The sequence below is a fragment of the Notechis scutatus genome, chromosome 1 (assembly GCF_049901735.1).
Source record: "Notechis scutatus isolate UNSWTSFEM ecotype Mainland chromosome 1, rNotScu1.2, whole genome shotgun sequence".
Classification (NCBI taxonomy): Eukaryota; Metazoa; Chordata; class Lepidosauria; order Squamata; family Elapidae; genus Notechis; species Notechis scutatus.
Genome location: NC_142009.1, coordinates 37979158 through 38001826, shown reverse-complemented (window position 1 = coordinate 38001826; position 22669 = coordinate 37979158). Strand labels below are relative to the sequence as shown.

General features: G+C 37.0%; 1 protein-coding gene across 4 annotated transcripts in view; it reads right to left on the bottom strand.

The window, feature by feature from the left end:
• Positions 1-22669, bottom strand: part of LOC148132751 (uncharacterized) — an 88661-nt gene that overhangs the window by 55253 nt on the left and 10739 nt on the right. Inside the window, exons 3-5 of one of the 4 annotated variants that reach the window (XR_015748780.1) lie at positions 17673-17806; positions 8980-9111; positions 5089-7569 (exon numbers count right to left, since the gene is read on the bottom strand). Coding sequence is in view for 1 of the 4 variants with exons in the window: in XM_087961203.1 (XP_087817329.1) it covers positions 7535-7569; positions 8980-9111 (167 nt within the window). In the remaining 3 variants the exon portion in view is untranslated. Of the gene's footprint in view, positions 1-5088; positions 7570-8979; positions 9112-17672; positions 17807-20940; positions 21055-22669 lie in introns of those variants that run through there. The other 3 variants (XR_015748785.1, XM_087961203.1, XR_015748781.1) reach the window with 3 other exon arrangements.

Sequence of the window (22669 nt, the reverse complement as noted above, 5' to 3'; positions counted from 1 at the left end):
TATCCATTTTTACTGAGTGTGTAAACTAAAAAACGCTTTCTCTCATATTCGCCTGAATGCCTGACTGCTGTGCACATTCTGCTAGGGTATATCCCTAACAATGTCCTCCCATTAAATAATTCCCCTGGTGCTATGCCCTCCCCTCTTTTTTTTTCCAGGAAAGTTATTGCCAATCACTTTACCTTTTGTAGCTGAGTCTTCCTGGACAAATATAGTGTATTTCATGCAAATATAAAATGCATGAAATTAAGCTAAATATATATATACAAGATTAAGTTGCATATGTTTGCTGGTATAATGATAATTTTTAAAATAAAATTTCCTTCTAATAGATTCTATAATTCCCTTTATAAAGACATGCTAGCACATAGAACCTACTTAGCTTGAAACAAACCAGAGTTCTTTTTCAATTATGTTGTTTTTTTCTGTTCCTGAGCTAGATAGTGTTTCCTTTTTTTAATGCATGGGGAAACCATTCTACTATATGAATTGAAAATGATAAAATAGTAGAAGAGAAAAATACATGTCCAGATTGTTATGAGGCTGACCAGGGGATTAATAGAAGATAACATTGTTTATTTATGCTCTCTGGAAATATATATCTACTCATTCTGGCAATACAGGAACTGGGCAGTAGATAAACCCTAAGTTCCAGCTATGCAGGCCTGCTAACATTAGAGAACCATTAGATATCAGTAAAGATGCCAACAATCCAAACTTTTTGCTGTCCTCTGGTGTTTGTGTAGAGTTTTTCATGTGTCAAAATCATTTTTGTGCTTTATGTATTTTGTCATTTTCCTAGAACTTTATAAATAGAGTTCCATGAACCTAGCCTTTGGATACCATTCATTCACAATGCATCAGCACATGCATTCCCATCCAAACAAACAAAAACATGTATCTCTGTGGACATCCTGTGCTGATTGATTGTTTTCAGATAATATAGAGTTTTTGAGATTTATATCTTTTCCTCAGAAAGGAAGATATCTATTTTCTATAATCAAGTTGTAAAGTTGGCAGTTGATTCTGCAAAATAACCATGCTCCTCATGAATATGTCTTTCTGTTTATTTCTCCACAATTTCCCACTATAGAATTTTATTAAATGAACCTGATTTTAATATCCCAGTAAAGGAAGAAACCTGTATCATTTGATTCTACATCATGTAAAAAATTATTCACCTTTCCCTCTTCTTCTCCATCTTCTACATACAATGAAATTCAAAATGTTGTAACCTTTTCTTTTGGGGAATTTCTCTAATGCCTTGTTTCTTTAGGGTGATCTGTACTGCATCGGAAATTATAGTGCAAGTTGCTCCTGACTAGAATATTTACTTCAATTACATCTTTCACATGGGTGATTTGGGGTGACTAAATTACTCAACAAGAAAGGCTTAATCCCTCCTTATGTGTTGTGATTCTGTTTGGAATTGGGTCGAACAAATGCTAAATCTGCAGGAAATATATGCTCAATAACCATAACCTATTTATAAGGTCCTAAAGACCCGTTTCTATGAGTAGGGAACCCATGTTTTGGTTGTGTTACTGATTTGTGGGATGTATTTTCTCAGCTACTATGTATTTTAATTTTTATATTGGTGGAATTATTTTAATTTTAATCTTGTTCACTGCCCTGAAATGATTGATTGATTAATTGATTGATTAATTGAATAAATCTGATCCAATGCTGTGATAGGCTGGCAAATGCTTTGAAAGCTTGGAAGTAAGTGGGGTGGTCAAATAATCACTAAATTCTCAAAAATACTTTTATATATTCTTTTGGCTCCAAATTAACGCTAAAAGCCTTTGGATAGGACAATTGTGGAGCACTACTGGAGTTTTGTTGTATGGGATATTTTTTGTTTGAACATTCTAATTTTTCTTTATTATTATTATTATGTTTACAGTTTAAGCTTCCCAAAGTTTTTCTAAAGTTGAGCAGTCTCAAATAAAATCAATCAATAAGCTCCATTTTCTATTTATATGAACCTTCTATTTATATAGCCTATTCTTGACACTACACTCTTGTATTATTCATAAATTCTTGATGGTCTCTCTGGTTCCTGTGAGTGATGCTAAACATGACATTTTGGGAAGGATAAAGATTGCAGTTAGTGGGACAATAATAATAGATCATCAGGGTTCAGATTTTCTAGATTTTAATGGATTGAAAAAGGGATATATGTTTTAGTTGTATTTTATTATAGTAAGGTAAAGGTAAAGGTTCCACTCTCACATACGTGCTAGTTTCCGGCTCTAGGGGGCAATTGTTCATCTCCGTTACAAAGACGAAGAGCCACCGTTGTCCAAAGACATCTCCGTGGTCATGTGGCCAACATGACTAAAAGCCAAAGGCACACACAATTCTGTTACCTTCCCACCAAAGTGGTCCCTATTTTTCTACTTGCATTTTTACATGCTTTCAAACTGCTAGGTTGGCAAAAGCTGGGATAAGTAACGGGAGCTCACTCCATTATGCGGCGCTCGGGATTCGAACTGCCAACTTTTCTGATCGACAAGCTCAGCATCTTAGCCACTGAACCACCATGTCCCTTTTATTATAGTAAAACTATGGCCAATTTTAGGGATTTCAGAGCTGCCTTTCTCTAAGGAATTCAGGTTGTCCAGGGAAATTCACCCTACAGTACTTATTCTGTCCTGTGCAACTGAATTGCTAACCTCCTATTGGATTGCTATATTTGGGCTGTGCAAATATGAACCTCAGACAGATTATCATCTGTATGGTCTCTCAGTGCTGTCTTACAGTGATTGTTTACATATGATACTCCTATAATTTAATCTTAAAAGCTCTTTTTTTAAGGATTTTTTCTTAGAACAGTAGCAGAAAATATTGAATGAGGAATAAAGATTCAAATCTAATGGCCAGTGCCTCCTTACATAAATTTCATTCTTTACAATGGTAGGTTCTATTAGAATGCACAGTTAAAGTTATTCCGTGCTCCAGAAGTTGAATTAGATCACATTCTCTTTTTCACCTTAAGCCTTTGTATAGCATGCACAGCCTTTGTTCTCATTAAATTTTATTGTCCCAGTCAAAAATTACAAACATACGTTTAAGGCTCATGAGGAATTTCCTGTTTTTATTTTGACACAATGCTTATAAAGGAGGGAGTCCCTTGGCAAGTGGCAAACAACAACAACAAAGCCAGTTTAGAGGAATGGGAAATTTTTTAGCATGGGGTGGGGGGGGACGAGTCTGAGGTAAACATATGGTTTAAATGCTCTTGCCTATTTCAGCTCAAGCTGGGAGAGTGGAAGACTGTTGGTTCAGAGATCCAGTTCACTGCTCTCTCCTACTGTGCCTGCCTACTAATTGCATCCCATGTTTGTCAATCAAATATTTGCAATTAACAAAAATATTCCCTTAAGAGACATATAACAGAGGTTGGCGAAGCAGCCATTGCATTACTATTAGAGTCAGCACCAAGAAAGAGGGAGGGGGAAAGAGAGAAAATCCTTCAGTGATATAAAACTGAAAAAATATTCTGTTGCGAGTGACACCTCCTGAAATTTTCAGTCAAAATATTAACAAGCAGAAAAAGTGAGCAGTAGGGTGTCAAAGGGATCTTTTTAAAGGCATAGATACTTTGAGGTCAGTCTTTCTCACTTATTTTCTACCTCAAAAGGTTCAGTTTCATAGAATGTCTCCTGGTTGTTTTTCATTCAGCATATCCATTGCTGAAGGATATGAGTTGATTGAGCTTTTTATTTAACTCCAATTTAACTAATGTCAGAAAGCCCAATGTTAACTTTAACAAGCAACCATGTGTTTGGTTCCAATTTAGACCAGGAGGAACCAGGCCAGAATCATTAGGCCAAAGCAAAGTTGAAGGAAATTGGTGTTACCTAAAGAGCTGAGTTGGGGAAGCTATTAATTTGTGGGGAATTGGGGTTTCTCATTCCAATCCAGAAATTACAAGTAATTTTCAATCTCTGTGTTGCATCTAAAATAGGTTAGAGAGGAGAATGCTAGTGTTGTGGGAGTTTAAGTCACAGATTGTCCAGTGATAAGAAACTACAATGTAATTTGAAGACAAAAATCATTTTCATCTTTGCTGATGTAAAAGGCTAAACTAAATTGCAAGCCTTGCTGGAGGTTAAATTAGAGGCTTTGCATCATGCAGAATGTTTGTTCAAAAATATAGACATATAATGGACTCATATAAAGATGCATCATATAAAACTGGATTTTTTATCATTTATCCCAGTACTGCCAATACTGACTAGCAATACATGATGCTCAGAATTAAATAGGATTCTTCTGTTTCACCCTGACTTGTGGGAAGTAAAACCAAAATAATACCCTGAGATGCAGCCATTTTAATTTGCTACAGTGAAAAAAATGAAATATATTGTGGCAACCTATAGACTAATGTATTTATTATGGTGTGAAAATGTGCAGATCACAGTAATCTTCAACTCATGTAAATCAAGTCTCTCTTTCTATCTCCCTCTTTAAAACAACCGTACATTGTTTTCTCCCTCCCAGATGAGACAATAACAAGACTTGCTTCTTAATTTTTGCCATTTCCCATTCTAGTCCCCATATGTGCTGGGACAATTATTTGTTGGGACATTTTTTTTCTAGAGGTTTTCTAGAGTCTGTGGCCACAATATCTTGATCATCAGGACAAATCTTTCTGCTTCTTTCAATAGAAGGCTAATCTTTTTAAAATGCTACAATAAGCATTAATATCAAAACATATGTTTTGAAAAAAAATGTAAATATTTGTTCATCCACAATGAGTTACTTTCTTTTGTTTTCCAGTGTCCTCAAAAATAGCAGATCTGTTTACTCTTGTGACACCAACAAGGATGGATTGGGCTTTGTGCAGGAGTGATGCAGGGAACATAGTTTGCATTAGAACAACAAATTAAATTAGTGAAATAGACATAAAGGAGAACTGAATACATACATCGTTTAGGAGTACATGTAAATACATGTTATAATTTTAAAGAAAGATACAAAATGTTAATCATTAATAATCAATATTTATACTTTTAAAAAGTCTGTATAGATGGAAACAACCTATTATGAATGTTGATGTTAAGAAACATGGAGCCAAAATTGAATAAAATAATATTTAATCCTTTAATTAAGGTATTCTCCAGTATCACCTGAAAAATTAACATGACATCCGAAAAGTCTTTAAAAATCCTTTAATTAAAGAATTGCTGATTTTAATAGATGATTTCATGGGATAGTCAAATCTGATTGTGTCTTTATCATTAATATATTGTCGTATTCACTATAGGATCTCTGACAGCCTGGGATTTCCTATTCAATTAATCCATTAAGACACCAACCTAGTTGAAAATTACAGACCAATCTCTTTATGCTGCATCACCTGTAAAGTCATGAAATCAATTATTAACCAATCCATTATCCTGCACTTAGAGACAAACAACCTACTCTCTAATAAACAATTTGGTTTCAGAAAAAAACTATCCTTCAATCTGCAACTCTTACACTGCAAAAACATATGGACTATACAACTCGATCAGGGAAAAGCAATAGATGCAATCTACATAGACTTCTGTAAAGCCTTTGATTCAATGGTACACGACAAACTACTCCTAAAACTAAAATCTTATGGTATCTCTGGACACCTGCATAACTGGATAGAAGCATTCCTGTCAAACAAACAACAAATGGTCAAAATTGGGAGAGTCCTATCAAATTCTGTACCTGTCAACAGTGGTGTCCCCCAAGGCATTGTTCTAGGACCAACTCTCTTCATACTCTACATAAATGACCTCTGTCATCACATTAAGAGCAACTGCGTTCTCTTCGCTGATGATGTAAAGTTATTCAACACCACAGACAATACTGCTACCTTCAAAAAGACCTCGACTATGTATCAGAATGGTCAATCAAATGGTAACTTCAAATCTCAACAAATAAATCCTCTGTCTTACATATTGACAAAAAAAATCAGAAAATAAAATACAGGCTGAATAGTCAAGACCTTGTTGATGATCCACTCTGTCAAGGATCTTGGAGTGCTCATCTCTAATGATCTAAGTGCTAGAGCCCACTGTAACTACATCGCCAAAAAGGCATTAAGAGTTGTTAACCTAATCTTCCGTAGCTTTTCCTCTGGTAATATTACACTAATAACTAGAGCATACAAAACATTTGCTAGACCAATACTCGAATACAGCTCATCAGTCTGGAACCCACATTATGTATCTGATATTAACACAGTTGAGAAAGTCCAGAAATATTTCACAAGAAGAGTTCTCCACTCCTCTACTCGTTGCAGAATACCTTATGCCACCAGACTTGAAATTCTAGACCTAGACAACCTAGAACTACGCCACCTTCAGTCCAATCTAAGTATAGTATATAAAATCATACATTGCAATGTCCTACCAGTCAATGAATACTTCAGCTTCAACCATAACAATACAAGAGCAAACAATAGATACAAACTCAAGGTTAATCACACCAAACTTGATTGCAGGAAATACGACTTCAGCAACAGAGTGGTCAATGTCTGGAATACTGTACCTGACTCTGTGGTTTCTTCCCCAAATCCCAAAAACTTTAACCTTAGACTTTCTACTATTGACCTCACCCCTTTCCTAAGAGGTCTGTAGGGGTCGTGCATAAGCGCACCAACGTGCCTACCGTCCCTATCCTATTGTTTCTTTTATTTTTCTTATATGTATCCATGTATTCATAACTATGTTTTTACTTATACCTATAAGCAATTGACAAACCAAATAAATAAATAAAAATAAATATACAACAATTTCCCTGATTTAAATAATGGTACAGAAGTAGACTGGCAACAAGAAGTCTCGAAATAGTTGAATATTCTCACAACAGTGGAGCTTGGGAGATTTTTCTCCATCTCTTCAAAAGCATCCTTTTTAACTCAGTTACCCTTCATTTTAATGTGAAGATCCAGCAAAACTGCTGCTGAGGGTTCAGCGGCAACATAGTTTTCCACAGCATGTCATTCCACAGCAAAAGAGTAACCTGCACCTTTGAGCCCTGTGAAATGCTCAGTGCTTTTCACACTTGTCCATCCCTTCATCATTCAATAAAGTAAACTGAGGCCTAGGGAGAAATAAGAAACTGTGTGCCTGAACAGAGGCCTTATTTTCACTGATCACTCTCAAAGTGGCTAGTCATAGAAGTCACTGGAAAGCAAAAGGAGGGATATTTTGCTACTGTTATTGTCCAGCTGTTTATACACACATATCTGTGACCAATGATGTACGTGACAGTCGGAGCAGTCAAAGGGGATTAGCAAGCTATTTGATGTTGAAAGCAATGAAGAGAAAATTATTCTGAAGCAGCATCAGAGTAGCAAAGCGATAGCAAGACCTAAAATTGGAAAAACAAACTCCTTACACAGATGTACATATCTATAGCTTCCATTCATCCTATGGCAAGCTTCTCTAATCAGATGCTGTGCACTATTTCATAAGCATTTACTTGAAAGTTCATCCACTGAGTCGTTCTGTACTCATTTCACTTCAATATTCATCAAATATTTCTGTCATCCATGTTTTGCCCAAGTGGATTTGGAAACAACTAAAAACATATAAACAATACAATGAAACGGTCAAGATTAAAAGATCAAATTAGCCTTTAAACACAGTCAAATTAATTTCTTGCCGTTTTCAAAAATTTAAAGATTTTCTCATCAAAGAAAGAAAAGAAATGTTGGTAATATCCAAAAATAGTGAAAGAGCTATTCTAAACATCCCTCTGTATTGGAATCATAGAGTAACATAGGAGGACTACTAAAACCTTTGAATCCTCCTCCTCTTCTTCCTCTTTGTCCATGAAAAGATGTACATATTAAAGCTTGCTAGACAGATGGCTACCTATGAAAAAGCTCCCACAAGCTCGCTGGGTAATGGATCCTATGTTTAGCAGCTCTTATTCTCAGATGACTTTTTTCTAATATTCACTGTTAGGTAAATGTGCCACCACTGAAAAGGCCCAAGATCTAACCATCCTCCTTCAGTATATTATTAACAAGGAAAACAAAGGAAAGTGTTTTCTAAAGCTCCAAGGGCATTAAGGGGAGTGCATGAAGAATTTCTGAAGACTTTCGTTTCTATTGTCTCTCTCTCTCCTTCATTGTCTTCTATATATCTATGCTGATATACATGAAGGCTGACTGCAAATTGCTTGTCTTGAGCCTTCTGGTTAACCCCCATTGGCAGGCTGCCATTTTAATTTACTACAATTCTCCAACATAGCATTGCTCTGGGACAAGATAGGAAATTAAGATAGTGATCCCCAGTGGGAATCTGGCAGATGCCATTTTAATTTCCCACAATATCCAGCAGCAATTCTACAATTAGGGGCACTGCAGCAAATTAAAGTAGTGAGTAGCTGATCAGACTGTTGTTGTTGACACCACTAGAAAAGCCCGCTGGAAGGATACTAACATCAGTGGAGGACCATCAGAGGACAATTTGCCAAGGATCCCTCAAACATTGAGCCAAAAACATATGTGTGTATCTATGAGTATGAAACACTGGGTTATGCATTGCATTTGATTGAATCCCAAATCCAGGATTTTTCCTGGAATAGATGTGCTAGATATCTAAAGCAAAAAGAAGTATTCACTCTCAAGTGACCACAAGCAAACTTGAGTCCATCTACAGATTTAGCACATTGGATCCCTGCAGAAAGGCAAATAGTGTGTCTGTCTGCAGTCACTTAGCCCTCACTTCCTCCATATGGAAAATGTTAATGTGAGGAAATGGAGGGGGGAGTCAGGTGACAAGTTGACCTTCTTATCTAAAGTGAGGCTAAATCCTGCCCCTTGTGCATGGGAAATGCTGTATACTCCCTTTGAAACAGGCATATTCCCCTTCCCCTATTGTCTTCTTGCCCTGGAGTAAAAGAATTAATGAGATAAACTTTTTATGAGAGTAAAATTTAAATGTTTGCTTGCAGATGGCGAGAGAGGAGATATCGCCTTACATTGGCAGAGGTCTCTGTCATTTCTTTTATCTTGAATAAAAGCCCTCTGTGAACTTGCTTGCTTGCTCTGACTTGGGAGTATTCCTTCCTCTTGCAGATTCTTCTGGGGCACTTGATACTTCCTGCAAGCAACTTTATAAAAAAAAACCAAAAACAGTTAAAGAAAATACAGCCACCTCACAGCCACCTTCTGACTTCTACCTCTTATCCTTACCCAATTAGAAATTCAGAGGAAATTCTCATTCCCTCTCATACAATTCACTCCCATTTAATTCACTCCCACTCCCATCAACAGAAATTTTATAAGAAGGACAATTTTACCAGTTTTGGGTGTGCGTTGATCTTAAGACTGCCCCCCCTGCCACTCAAAATAAGCATTAAAATTTATGTACTGCCTTAGCCTGGCATCCATAAGATAATTGTTTCTACTACAGCAGACTGAATTGTTACAAAAATAGCATTAAATGGTTCATCAAAATTCATATCCAGATGCTGGATACTGCAAGGCTTTGGAATCTCAAGTGATAGAATAACTTGGTCCCATGAACCAAACAGAATGTGTTGGGTTCGTCTCAAGAATATCTCATCCAGAGAAGAAGTTGGTTCTGGGACATGAATACAATCAGAAGTGCACTGTTGAAGAGCTATTTGAGCACATTCTCCAAGACAGATTTTATCCTTTACTCTGCAAGATAGCTGAATCAAGACAGAGTGTGGTAGTTCTATTTTTCCTCCAGCTCTCTCTCTTCTCCCTCTGGTCTTTTATGAAATTAATTGTCTCAAATTAATTTAAGATACACTTTTTAGAAGCCTGGATCTTTGTTTGGGTTACAGTTTTTACTTATTGTTAATTTATCTTCAACAGCAATTTTTATGGCTGCTTGAACTTTTATGACTGTGTAACTTATATAATCAAGGTTGAATGGATTTTGCTACTAGGATAAATGATAACTGTGTTGTGAAAAAAAGTTATTGGTAGTGTTTCTTTTTTTCCTTTCTCCACAGTGGCCTGACAGGCAAAGGACTTTATTCACCTGGGGTGAATTTTTAAAATGTGTTTCAAATGTTTTATTATGAAGCTTTGCATCACTGATGGAAATCTTCACAGGGGATGATGGCAGTGCAGATTGAGGATTGAGGGCCACAAGTCCTTCATTCCCAACTGTATGAATTTATACATAAGCTGGTGCTCTCAAGCTGTATTGAACTATTACATCCAACCAGAACAGTTAATGTTTTGCTTGGTTGAATGATGGGAATTGCCCAAAATCCCTGGAGGACATGAGAAGGATGAATATTTATTTTCAAGATCATACTTAGAAAGAAAATATATTTAGAAAATATGTTTTACAAATACACCCACATATATATACACATTTGCAAAACACTTTCACATAATTAAATGTATGTTTCCATGCATGAAAAACAGTAAACAGTGGCCAACTGGCTTGGCAAGCATGTGGGAGAAGGTCTTTTAAGATTTACCATATGGGTATGAAACTCCCTTCAGGTGTGGTATGTACGATTTGTTTCTCTACAGATCTTCATGCAGGCACAAAACAGGTGTACAACATTTGTGAGACTGAAGATGACCTTTAGTAGTATATTGCCATAGGTACCTTGCTCTCATGAGGGCTTGGACAAAAACTAAATTAGATTTAATTTGTATATTTAGGATTGCACTGAACTCTTATTTCATCATTTTCATATTCTATCACATATGACATGAGGTCTCCGATTATGCAGCATTTCCACTAAAGATTGCTTTATTCCATTTTTTTCATTAAAAAAAGTTGTATTGCACCTATGAATTTTATTTGGTTAAATATATTTTAGAATCTATGTAAAAGATGCCTTGTAAATATTCCCCATTTATTAACAAATGAACATTAAACAACCTCTCCCTGACTTCCCCCACTCACCAGTTTCCAAAAAGAATTACATTTCATAAATTAAGAACTTTAATCAATGTCTGCGCAAAATTTAGGGTTTTTTTTGTCACATGCTTACCAGTACTAAGTTAGATTGAAATTAACACATTAATTTATACTATGATGGAAATGGATAAAGAAAAGCCTCATGTAAGGGATCTTTAAACATAAAGATTAAAGAGGGAAAAATGACAAAATAGAAATGTGTTATAATGTGGGGTTCCACAATCCAATGGAGAGAGAGAGAGAGAGAGAGTATGAGGAGAAACACACACACACTTATTTAATATATTATATACAACATGCCCAACAGAATCTGAAGTGAATTATCACATAACACACACAAACCAAGTGAAATATATTTGGGATAGTCTTAAAGATACTTAATTTTCTTTGGACTTCTTACTATAATGTTCCATTTATATTTCAGTATATTGCACACATTTGTAGACATCACACCTTTTCCTTCAACTTCTTTCATTTGTTCTTATATGTAGAATGTGAGTATGGGACACAGCTTTATGTTATGTGTGGAAACATAATTAAAAGGCTACAGTGAATCCCTGCAAGGCATTTATGCAAATGATCAAACAAAAATGACTGCTAAACATTTTGCTAATCCACCAATGTTGCACAGTCAAAATGTTGTGCAGCTTATTACCAGGAATCTAGCACAATTTTTTCAGTGAATCCTGACATCAAGGCAGAATCTGGGATATTAAAAAAATCAACTTTCATGTAAAAACAAACCAAGCCAAGCCATTACTGATATACCAGGAGACAATACACTCTATGACAAAAAATGCAGAAGATCACAAAGTATCAAGCTGTTAAAATAGAACTGAAAGATTATTGCATAAAAGAGCTTTTGTGGTCCTACAAGTGGCATACATGACACTGTATGGCATACCAAAAATATTGGAAGGTGCTTAAGAAACCTGCACATAAACAAAATTACCATTTGTCAATTACTAAAGACCACACTGCTTCAATCTACACATATATTATGCTTGTATATTATAACATCCTAGGGTCTTGGGAAGAACTTGGTGGATATGAAAGCCAACTCCAGTTACAACTGGTAGCTGTGATTTTACTTTTTTGTGTACAAATAATAATAGCCTGACAAATGTGCCACCCAATAGGGAGAAAATAGTGAAAACTGAAAGAATTAAGATGCCCTATGGAAATAATATCAAGAGTCTGGATGAAGATGATCATTAGAGGTATGTGGGCATCCTTCAAGTTGACAACATTAAGCACACTGAAGTCAGGAAGAATGTTAGAATGCATCATGAGAATGAAAATCTTAAAGTCAGTGGAGGAAACACCGTTCACCAACATTAACACCTCCATTTAGTGGAAAAAAATACCATCAAGGCAATTAATATCTGCGCAGTCCCAGTCATTAGATATACAGCAGGAATGGTGAACTGGACTCAAGCAGAACAAAAGCAAATACTGCATAGGAAGACTAGAAAAATAATGACAATGAATCATGCCCTTCAACCACATAGTGATGTTGACAGACTACTTATCAAGGAAAATAGGTGGCCATAGAATGTTGAGAGTACACCACACAATTAAAGAAGAAAAAAGGGCATTGGAAGAAAATCTGAAGGATAGTAAGGAAGATGCACCAAAGCTAGTATATCAGGAAAGCTTATTGAGTAATAGAAAGATTAAACTGGCTTACAAGAAAGACCAAATGAACAATATAAAAGGGACATGACAAGGCAAAGTATTATATGACCATTTAAACAAAACAAAACAAAACAAAACAAATGAAACCAAAACAAGACAAGCAAAAAAAAAAAAAAACCACTAGCAGGCCAAGCAGATAACAAGGCCTGGCAATGGCTCACAGCAGAAAAGTTAAAAAAGAGACACAGAGGGGCTAATTGTGGCTATACAAGACCAAGCCATAAGAACAAATGCATACAAACCCAAAACTGAGAAGACAGCAATAGACAGCAAATGCCATCTCTACCAAAAAGTTGAGGAATCAGCAAACCACCTAGTTGGCTGCTGCTAAGAAGATCACACAAACTGACTGCAAACAACAGCATGAACAATTAGCAAAATAGTGCATTGGAAGATTTGCAAGAAATACTGCTTGTCTGAAAAATACAAAAAGTAATAGAAAATGAAGAGGTGGGAAACTATGGCCCTTTTATGACTTGTGGACTTCAACTCCCAGAATTCCTGAGCCAGTCGGAAATTCTGGGAGTTGAAGTTGACAGGTCATAAAAGGGCCATAGTTCCCCACCACTGAACTAAAGGTTCTGGGACTTTAGAATTCAAACGTATAAGTGCCTGCCACATAACACTTAACCATTGTTAACAAAAATGACAAAAAAAAGTCTGGATAGCAGTTATGGCAGTCCCTGGAGACAGCAGAAAAGAAGAGAAAGGACTGAAGACGATAACAAAATACAAAAACCTGCATGTAGAAATAGAATGACAGTGGCAGAAAGAAAGCAAATATAGTATCAATAGTAATAGGTGCCTTGGGTGCAGTTTGAAAACAACTGGAGCACCACTTGAACACCATCAGCATTGATAACAAAAGGCATCTTTAATTTGGAACAGCTTACATCCTGAGATGATACGTTTAAAACCATACAGAAAAAAATCTGCCTAACCCAAGTTCTTGAGAAGGACTCAACAGACACAGTAACAACAGTGTTATCAATTAATAAATTGAGAGCCAGTATGGTGTAGTGCTTAAGGCTACAAAAATAAATAAATAATTCAGTCTAGAAACTAGTTCCCCCCTCTAGCACAAAGCCAGCTGGGTGACTTTGGGCTCGTCACACACTCTCAGCCCTGGGAAGTAGGCAATGGCAAACTATTTCTGAAAAGCATTGTCAAGAAATTGTCCAGGCAAGTGCCAAAAGTCAGAAACTGACCTTAAGGCATGTGTGTGGAACCAGGCATGCTCTCTCTCACACACACATCAAAACATTATTGCAAAACATTATTGCAACTTGAAAGCCCACAATCTATAGAAAGAATGTATGTCCTATTTATGGTATCTATAAATGAATGTCATGACTGTTATAACTAAAATAGTATTTAAATTATTAATTATTTTTCCTTTATCTGTATTTTGTTATAATCAAACAATGTTTGCATAGATGAAAATTTAGATAATCATCTCTGTTTAGAGATGATTATCTAAATTTTCATCTATGCAAACATTGTTATTTTAACCTTTTTACTTATTTTTGGTTTTGCCACCTGCTCCTTCACAGTTGCTATCTCTAATTATGGTTCTGCATCAATTTGTACATACAACAGATATGACCATGGTCAATCTGTTCATGATTCATTATAATCTCTGATTATTAGAATCTCTACTCCTGTTGTGACATACAGAAGTAGAAAATGAATTATCAAACAGATCATACCATTTATTATTTGCTAAATTCTAGCCCAATTCAACAGTTTGGACTATAAGGAAACATCTCAACATCAAATCAAAGGGGGATCCATTTTCTCATCAGTTGCTGTTGTTGTTGTTACTACAATTTCAAAGGATCAGAAGACCACATTTGAGAAACTGTCACAGCAAGCCCACGAAGGACTATCTAATCTTTTGAGTTTTGCAGTCTTCAAAAAGGCTGATGAATTTGCTTCACTTCAAAAATATCATTAACACCAATAACACATTTGAGCAAGCCTATTTCTAAGCTTTAAAAGAGAGAAAGATGGACAGAGTCAGATAGACAAGGAAAGAAAGCTGCCAATTAAGACTTTTGATATAATGCTATAAATGCATAACCTGGTATTTTCTTCAGCTGAGAGCAACTGCAGACACAAAGGTATTCTGTATCTTTTTTTTTTCTTCACAGAAATCAATATTAAAGAAATAGCTGCTTCAACCATGCCTTAGACTGTGTAAAGGGTGATGGGGGTGGAGGGGGAACCCACAACCATACTTAGAGGTTAGGTCAATAAGGAATCAATACTGTGGTTGAATCTGCAGGAAGATAAAAGACTTCAACCTCACTACAGTGCCCTATTATTTCTCTGATTCTAGAAAGAAACTGAAGTATTTTACTTTTAAGCAGGAATGTGTTTAGGAGGTCTCAAAAATAAGAAAGAGGTCATTCCAGATTGAATATGGCTGTGGCATTTTATACATGCGGACTTCATAACACAGCACCAAAATACATTTCAGGTATATCTGATTTTTCACAGAGGAACTCAGATATAAAAAAAAACAAAGCAAAGCAACACGGAATTTCCAACAAGGGTTTTCAAAAGGAAGTGTGTAAAAGCCCTGTAAGAAGTAGAGGTAACCCCACCCCAAATGTCACTATATTTCTTTGTTCTGCCCCTTCCAGGGCTGACCTTCACAGGTTCAGCAGAAGTCTGAAATAGTTTCCACTCATTCTGTGCACCATATTCTAACCTGGCCATCCTTATGATAAGTAGACTCAAACTTCCAAAAATAAGAATAATGTAGTATATTTTTTTAGGCATGTGGTGGCTCAGTGGCTAAAATGCTGAGCTTGTCAATCAGAAAGGTCAGCAGTTCGAATCCCTAGCACCTGTTGTCCCAGCTTCTGTCAACTCAGTAGTTCGAAAGCATGTAAAAATGCAAGTAGAAAAATAGGGACCACTTTGGGAAAGTAACAGTGTTCTGTGTGCCTTCGGCATTTAGTCATGTTGGACACATGACCACAGAGACCATCTTCAGACAGTACTGGCTCCTTGACTTTGTAAAGGAGATGAGCATTGCCCCCTAGAGCCGGTAACGAATAGTATGTATGTACAAGGGAAACCTTTACCTTTAGTCTGTTTTTATCAAATCAGCATAAATAAGTCTCCCTGAATTCTTGCTGCTTAATTTGGAAAATCCCAGACAAAGCTAAAGTATCTATCTGTTCTGACCCAAACCTTGTTCCAAGGAAACAAACACGAAACAGAAAAAACCTTTTAATGGTTCTTTATGAATTCCATTCCTTCATGGTTAAAAGGCTGTTTCAAACTAATTGTCTCTGATAAGAACGAGCCTGGCCAAGTTTGTGTAAGGCTGCCAAGAACAATAGATAAAGTTACTAAGAAATATTTCAAACACAAAGAGTCTCCAAACACCAAGATATTCTGAACATCCACAAGGCTTGAGTACAAAAAACATCTTTGCTTCCTGCTGCCCGTGCTGCTGCAGCTGCTGTTTCCTTTGAGCAAACTTGCGCACACACACACTGGGCACAGGCTCCTCGGGGACCTCTTCATCACTGCTGCCAGCCTCCACAATCTCCGAAGGCAGCATTCCACTCCCTGATGGTCCTGGACCCATCCCTGCCTTACACGCAGGCGCATCATCTGAGTCCTCGCTCTCCAAGACCTCAGCTGTCCGCACCTGCTGCCGGCGAACCACAACGCTATCTGGTTGTCTTGCCCCTTCTCTAACTTTACTATCTGTCAAACCAATGTTGCTTAATAGATGTAATTATGTATCTATGTATGTATTATTTATTTATTTCCTGCCTTTAATATTTTTACAAATAATTCAAGGCGGTGAACATATCCAACACATCTTCCTCCTATTTTTTGCACAACAGCAAACTCTATGAGGTGATCTGGGCTGAGAGACAGTGACTGACCCAAAGTTTCCAGCTGGACTAAGGTGGGACTTGAACTCATGGTCTCCCACTTTCTAGCCAAGTGCCTTAACCATTACACCAAACCAGTTCTTAATTTATTAATTAATAACATTATTACTACTCTATCTATTGATTCCTTTTCAAGGACCTGGGATAGATAGAAGTTGTATTTTGATGGTGTTACATGTAATGCCAGACTGTTTATTCAGAAGAGGTTCCCAGCTCTCCTCAACTATGAAACTCACAGCAGTGGGGGAGGAGGGCATTATGCTAATTATTATCTCTCCATGACCAAGATTCAGAGGATCTTTTTGTGATGAAAAATGGGGAAAGGATGCGTTTATTTCATATGCTACCTTGAATTTGGGAATACAAATGGAAGGAATACTAATGACAATAAGTCATTAGACGTGACCACAACTTTGGAATATTTGGACAATATTCTATTTGTTTCATCTCTGAGTAACATAGCAGTTTCAGTTCATATCCTGATCCTTTGGATATCTTCCTATTGACTAAATGAGCTATTTACTCTTTGGAGAAGCTTTATGATATATTCAATTAAAGGATTCCCTAATGTTTGGGTGGGTTTTGCCAAATATCACACAAATGAATCAAGGATGTTCAAACAGAGAGACTTTGAAATTTGATGGGTTATTTCTATCTTTCCCATCTCTAGGGAATCTATGAATTGACATTTGTGCAGGGATAGATATGAGCATGAAGGATTGTTTTCTGAGCTCGTGAGTTGGTTTCCAAATGTTTCGTTACCAGGCTATGTAACATCTTCAGCGGAGTTTAGGGGATGCCAATGTCAGTGTTCTTCTGTTTATAAGGGCTCAATCTACACCTGAGCTACAGATATTCACCACTATTGCAAAGAGAGTTGGAAGGGACCTTGTAGGTCATCTAGTCCAACCCCCTGCCCAAGCAGGAGACCCTAAACCATTTTGACAAATGGCTGTCCAATCTCTTCTTGAAAGTCTCAAGTGATGAAGCTCCCACAACTTATGAAGGCAAGCGGTTCCACTGGCAAATATACTAGAGCTGAAAAAGACAGGTATAAACAGCTGCTTAAATAAATTTTAAATGTTTTTAATAGTTTTTTTTTAAAAAAATTTCAACGTAAGATATGGGGACTTACTCCTGAATTTCTCCACAAGCTTCATGTTTTTCTTATTTCAATATGGTGGGAAAACATGCCTCCAGTTTTGGCAATAGTATCACCAAATATCCACAGTGTGATCATAGGTATCTATGGGAACTGCAGACTGTCAACTGTGAAGCTTCCAATGGGAGGAAAAGCAAAAAAAAAGTTTGTAGCATTTTACTCTGTATTTCATCTGAAAATCACAAACTCAATAGAAGTATAGATGAAAACATTACACACATTTCTCCCCTCTAATATGTGCAGAATTTTGAAGGAAGCCAAGCTGGTTCCAATACGATGAATGAAATTTCTGGACAGGTAGGGGATTTCATGTCTTCCCATGCCTCAGGTTGTATTTAAAGACACATAACCACAACCAGAGAAATAAGGTGGCCAAACCTTACAAATCTGGGGCTTATCTAAGGCTTTAGAGGATTTTTATGTCAAGCCTTTTTGATACTAGAAGAACAGGGAAGCCGTTCTTCTACCTAAGACTTGGTTTCCAATGTTTCTTTGGACTGCAGACAATGCACAGAAGTAACTTGGTAAGCAAAAACAATTGACTCCTACATTGTTAAGCTTTTGGCTTCTTTTGCCAGATTATTCCATTTACTAGCTTAAAGGGAGATCAGCAATAGCATTTTCATTTGTTACTGGACTGGTTTGAACACTGTAGTGGAGAAAAAAATAATAATGGATGGAATCTGTATCAAATAAATATATATTTTGCCTCTCAGTGTTTCTGGAAGCTATGATTTTTTTTTCAAAGTCCTGCAATTGAATATTAAAAGTAAAGGTTTCCCTGTCCAGTTGTTTCCAACACTAGGGTGCAGTGCTCATCTCTGTTTCTTGGCCGAGGGAGCCAACATTAACATTTTCTTTGGTCATGTGGCCAGCATGGCTATATGCCAAAGGCGCACAGAACACTGTTACCTTGCATCAAAATGCTACCTATTAATCTACTCCAGGGGTGTCAAACTGGAGTTCTTTGAGGGCCAGATCAGCATTGTAGTTCTCCACAGGCCAGCCGGGGGAGGGGGACATAGGATGGGTGCCCCGTTTTCGGCCTAGATGGCCTCCTGCAGCACTTTGCCAGCCAAAACAGGGCATGGGGGGCAGCCATTTTGGTTGCCAGGGGCACCACAGGCTGGTCCTTTGCTATTTCCAGGCCGGTCCCAATTTAAGCATCCTATGGGCTAGATACGGCCCATGGGCCTTGAGTTTGACACCCCGATCTATCATATTTGCTTTCAAACTGCTCAGTAGGCAAAGTGCTGGGGAGGGAACAGGAGCTCAGCCCATTGTGCAGCACTCAGGTCTTGAACCTGTGCTGTCAGCTTTCCAGCTGACAAGCTCAGCATCTTTAACAATTGTGCTCCCTTTTACAATTGAATACAAAATACCAATACCTAAACTAAATATTAAGTAGTGGAAGAGGGTGTTTATTGTTGTTACTGCCAGCCCAAATCATTTATTTATTTATTTATTTTATTTATTTATTTGATTTGCCAATTGTTTACAAGATAATTTCACTGTAGGATGAAGGGCACTTTTGCTGAAAGTTAGAAATCATAATCTATAATACATGCTGGTCCAGTGCAGGTTAATAGATTTTTTTTTCAACTCCCCAGTTCATGACTGAAGTGGTCCAAAGTCTTGTCAGTAGTTGGCTTCTTTATCTATGTATTCCTGATCTTAGACTACATCTTAATCAGCAAATTACATGGCTCTCATCTATTCATCTATCTATCTATCAGTGGTAGAATGCTACCAGTTTGGCCCGGTTCAGGTGAACCAGTAGTAATGCAACCCAACTGGTAGTAAAAAAAAAGCCTCCGATCAGCTGAGAGGAGGGGGGAAAAAGCCCCTGACAATCAGCTGAGAGGATAAAAGACCGAAAAGTGCATGGGAAGGTGAGAGGGTCACTCCTAACTTTCCATTTCTTCATCCTCTCAGCTGATTGGCTTGTTAGGTGTGCACATGTTAAGAACATGTGTGTGCGCATTTGGGGGAACATACGCATTAGGGAATGTCCATGCGTGTGCACATGTGATCACCCACCGAACTGGTAGCGACTAAGGTAGGATCCCACTGCTGCTGCCTGTCTGCCTGTCTATCTAGATGGCTAGATAGCTAGATAGCTAGCTATCTTCTATCTAATATTTGTTAATACTATCAATATACAAACAAAACTTTATAAGAGGGCACTATCATGAATTATTTCAACTTATTTTAGCTGAGTGTTTTTACTAGGTTGTATTTTAAACTGTTTTTGTACGTTGTGTGATTAACTCAGTCTAGTGAATCTAAAAAGTGTAAATGTCTTTTGTTAATTGACTAAAGGGTGCTAATTTGCATTTTCAATGATTGCTAATGGGTATTGTTCCAAAAATTCATAAATTGATTAGCTAGGAGCAATAGATGGAAATAGTTGGGTTCCCTCACTTGCAATCTAAAACCATAATGCCTTCATACCCAAACTCTATTGTGAAACCAAGTTTATAATTTTGCTTCACTTTGTTTTGTTTTACAAATAGCGATACAAACATCAATTTCAAATCTTCACTTTAACCTAAAATATGTTGGACAGAATTATTGAACATACAGGTGGGATGTTACCTTAGACATCCTCTCCTTCATCCTTCTGGCCAGTGAAGGAATCCACCACTGTAACATCCTCAAGAGACAATCATCCAGCCTTCCTTTAAACACCTCCAGGAAAGGGGAGTTCAATAAAATGATGTTTTCAAACCAAAAATAAAATGAACTGCAAGATAAAATTAAATCTGGATGTGCAATCTCATCTTTCATGTAAACTAAAGTTTTCATTACCTTTTTAAATCGCAAAAGTATTTTTAATTCACCTCCCTCCCCCCATGAATCTGTATAAACTCTGCAGAATTTGTTTTGCTAATGTAGCCTTAGTTAGGCAACAATAATTCCTGCCTTTGTGTGTATATTTATATGTATGCACACACACACACACACACACACACACACACACACACACACACACAGAGATGAAATGAATCTTTGTCCAGGCTACTCGGGAGGCTATTTAATAGGCTTTTCTATCTATTTGTTATTCCTTATTCCCCAAAGTTTCTATATTAACAGCAAAACATCTAGGGAGTCCATCTGCTGTGGGAGCACAACAGAACCAAAGCAAGTTAAAGGCTCAAGGGGAGCAGGGAAAAAGAAAAAGATAGATTGAAAAAAAGTAAAGTGTTTGATTTAAATTATGGGATAGAGCTATACTCACATGCTTCCTTTTTTTTCCCTTGGACCAGGGACACAGCAGTCATCACTGTCTTAGTCAAGTGTGTCATTCCTTTTGAGGAAACACCAACAGTTGCAATCTTGTCGTGAACTGATGCTACAAAGCAACAATTTCATCTTCATACTTCATTAATTTTCTGAGCAACTGCTCACTAAACCTCACAATATATTTTTACATAATTATGTCACATTGTAATCATCATGGGAAATGAAAGGCAACCCAGCATTGCCTGGTAATGCAAATCAAAATCTTGGCTTGATTCAGTATCAATGCATTCCACCTCAAAAGTGAAACCCAAGCCCTTTCATCTGCAGAATTGTCTCCCGAAACAGATAAGTCTTCCTTGATCAGTGTCATGTTGTGTTCTAGACAATTTGGGAACCTACAGAGCAGATCCCTGTAGAGATTCTCAGGCATCCAGGTCATGGTTGTCCCAAAGGTGCTTTTTCAGGAAGCAACTGGACTTTTTGGTTTAAGTCCAGTTGCCTCCTAAAAAAAACATATTGGGACTACAGAGCAGATTGGGACCTGCAAAAAGAAGGAGGAGGAGGAGGGGGAGGAGAAGCAGATGATGATGTCTGACACAAACATAAACCTCTACTTGCATGATACTGAATTCATCCATAAACAGGCTTACTAATGAATAGAATATTTTATTGGCCAAGTGTGATTGGACAAGGAATTTGTCTTGGTGTAAATACTCTCAGTATACATAAAAGAAAAGATACATTCATCAGGAGTCGAGAATCATAAGGTACGACACTTAATGATAGTCATAGAGTACAATAAGCAATGAATCATACTAGGAAACAGTCAATATAAATCTCAAGTATACCAGTGACAAAGTTACAGTCATACAGTCACAAGTGGGAGGGGATGGGTGATAAGGAGTGATGACAAGATTAACAGTAATAGTAGGGCAGACTTTGTAATAGTTGAACAGGGTTGATGCGACTGTTTGAATTACTCTAATATGTTGTACTGGAACATCCCTTTGATCATAGGAAAGTTCAATTAGTCAGAACAGAGCTGCTAATAATGTGACACATAATTCTATCACTTTATTAGTGTGATGGTACTGTCTTGTCCTGAACCAAGTGAAAAGTCTTAGTCCCTTTTAAAACTCAGAAGGGATTGATATCTGTGAGGGATGTCTCTTTACATGCACTTGAGTAAATGATAAGGTCATCTTCAAAAACCCTCTTCTGGATGATCTCTAGCAAGTAAATTTTGTTGGACAGTTGCAAGTGGCCTGATCATCTTAATTGCAGTGCCCTATTTATATCCTACCCAAGTAGAGTTGCTAGTGTGCATACTACTTTATTATCAGGTGGCAATATCCCACTGCTACCAGTTATTTTAAATCTTAAGATTCTAGATTTTATTGGGTAGAATTGATTGTGTTTAAATATTCATCAGGAGAAGGATTTGGGTATTATTAAGTCTGTTTATTTTTAAACAGCTCCATATGAGGTACAAAAATCAAGATAGTCTGTGTGTTAGTTTTCAGCTTTAGGCTGGTTAAGAATACATCTCCTTAGAGGGGGCAGAATGGAAGCATAAGCTCATGGTGAGAGATCTTTAACTACAGTGGAATTAGTCAAAGCTGCTTGAACAATAGACATGAAAGGAAATAATTCAAAGAACATGGAGTTGGATTCAATTTGGAAGAAGATGTGAGACTTTCAATTAGCACATTTATGTGAGATTT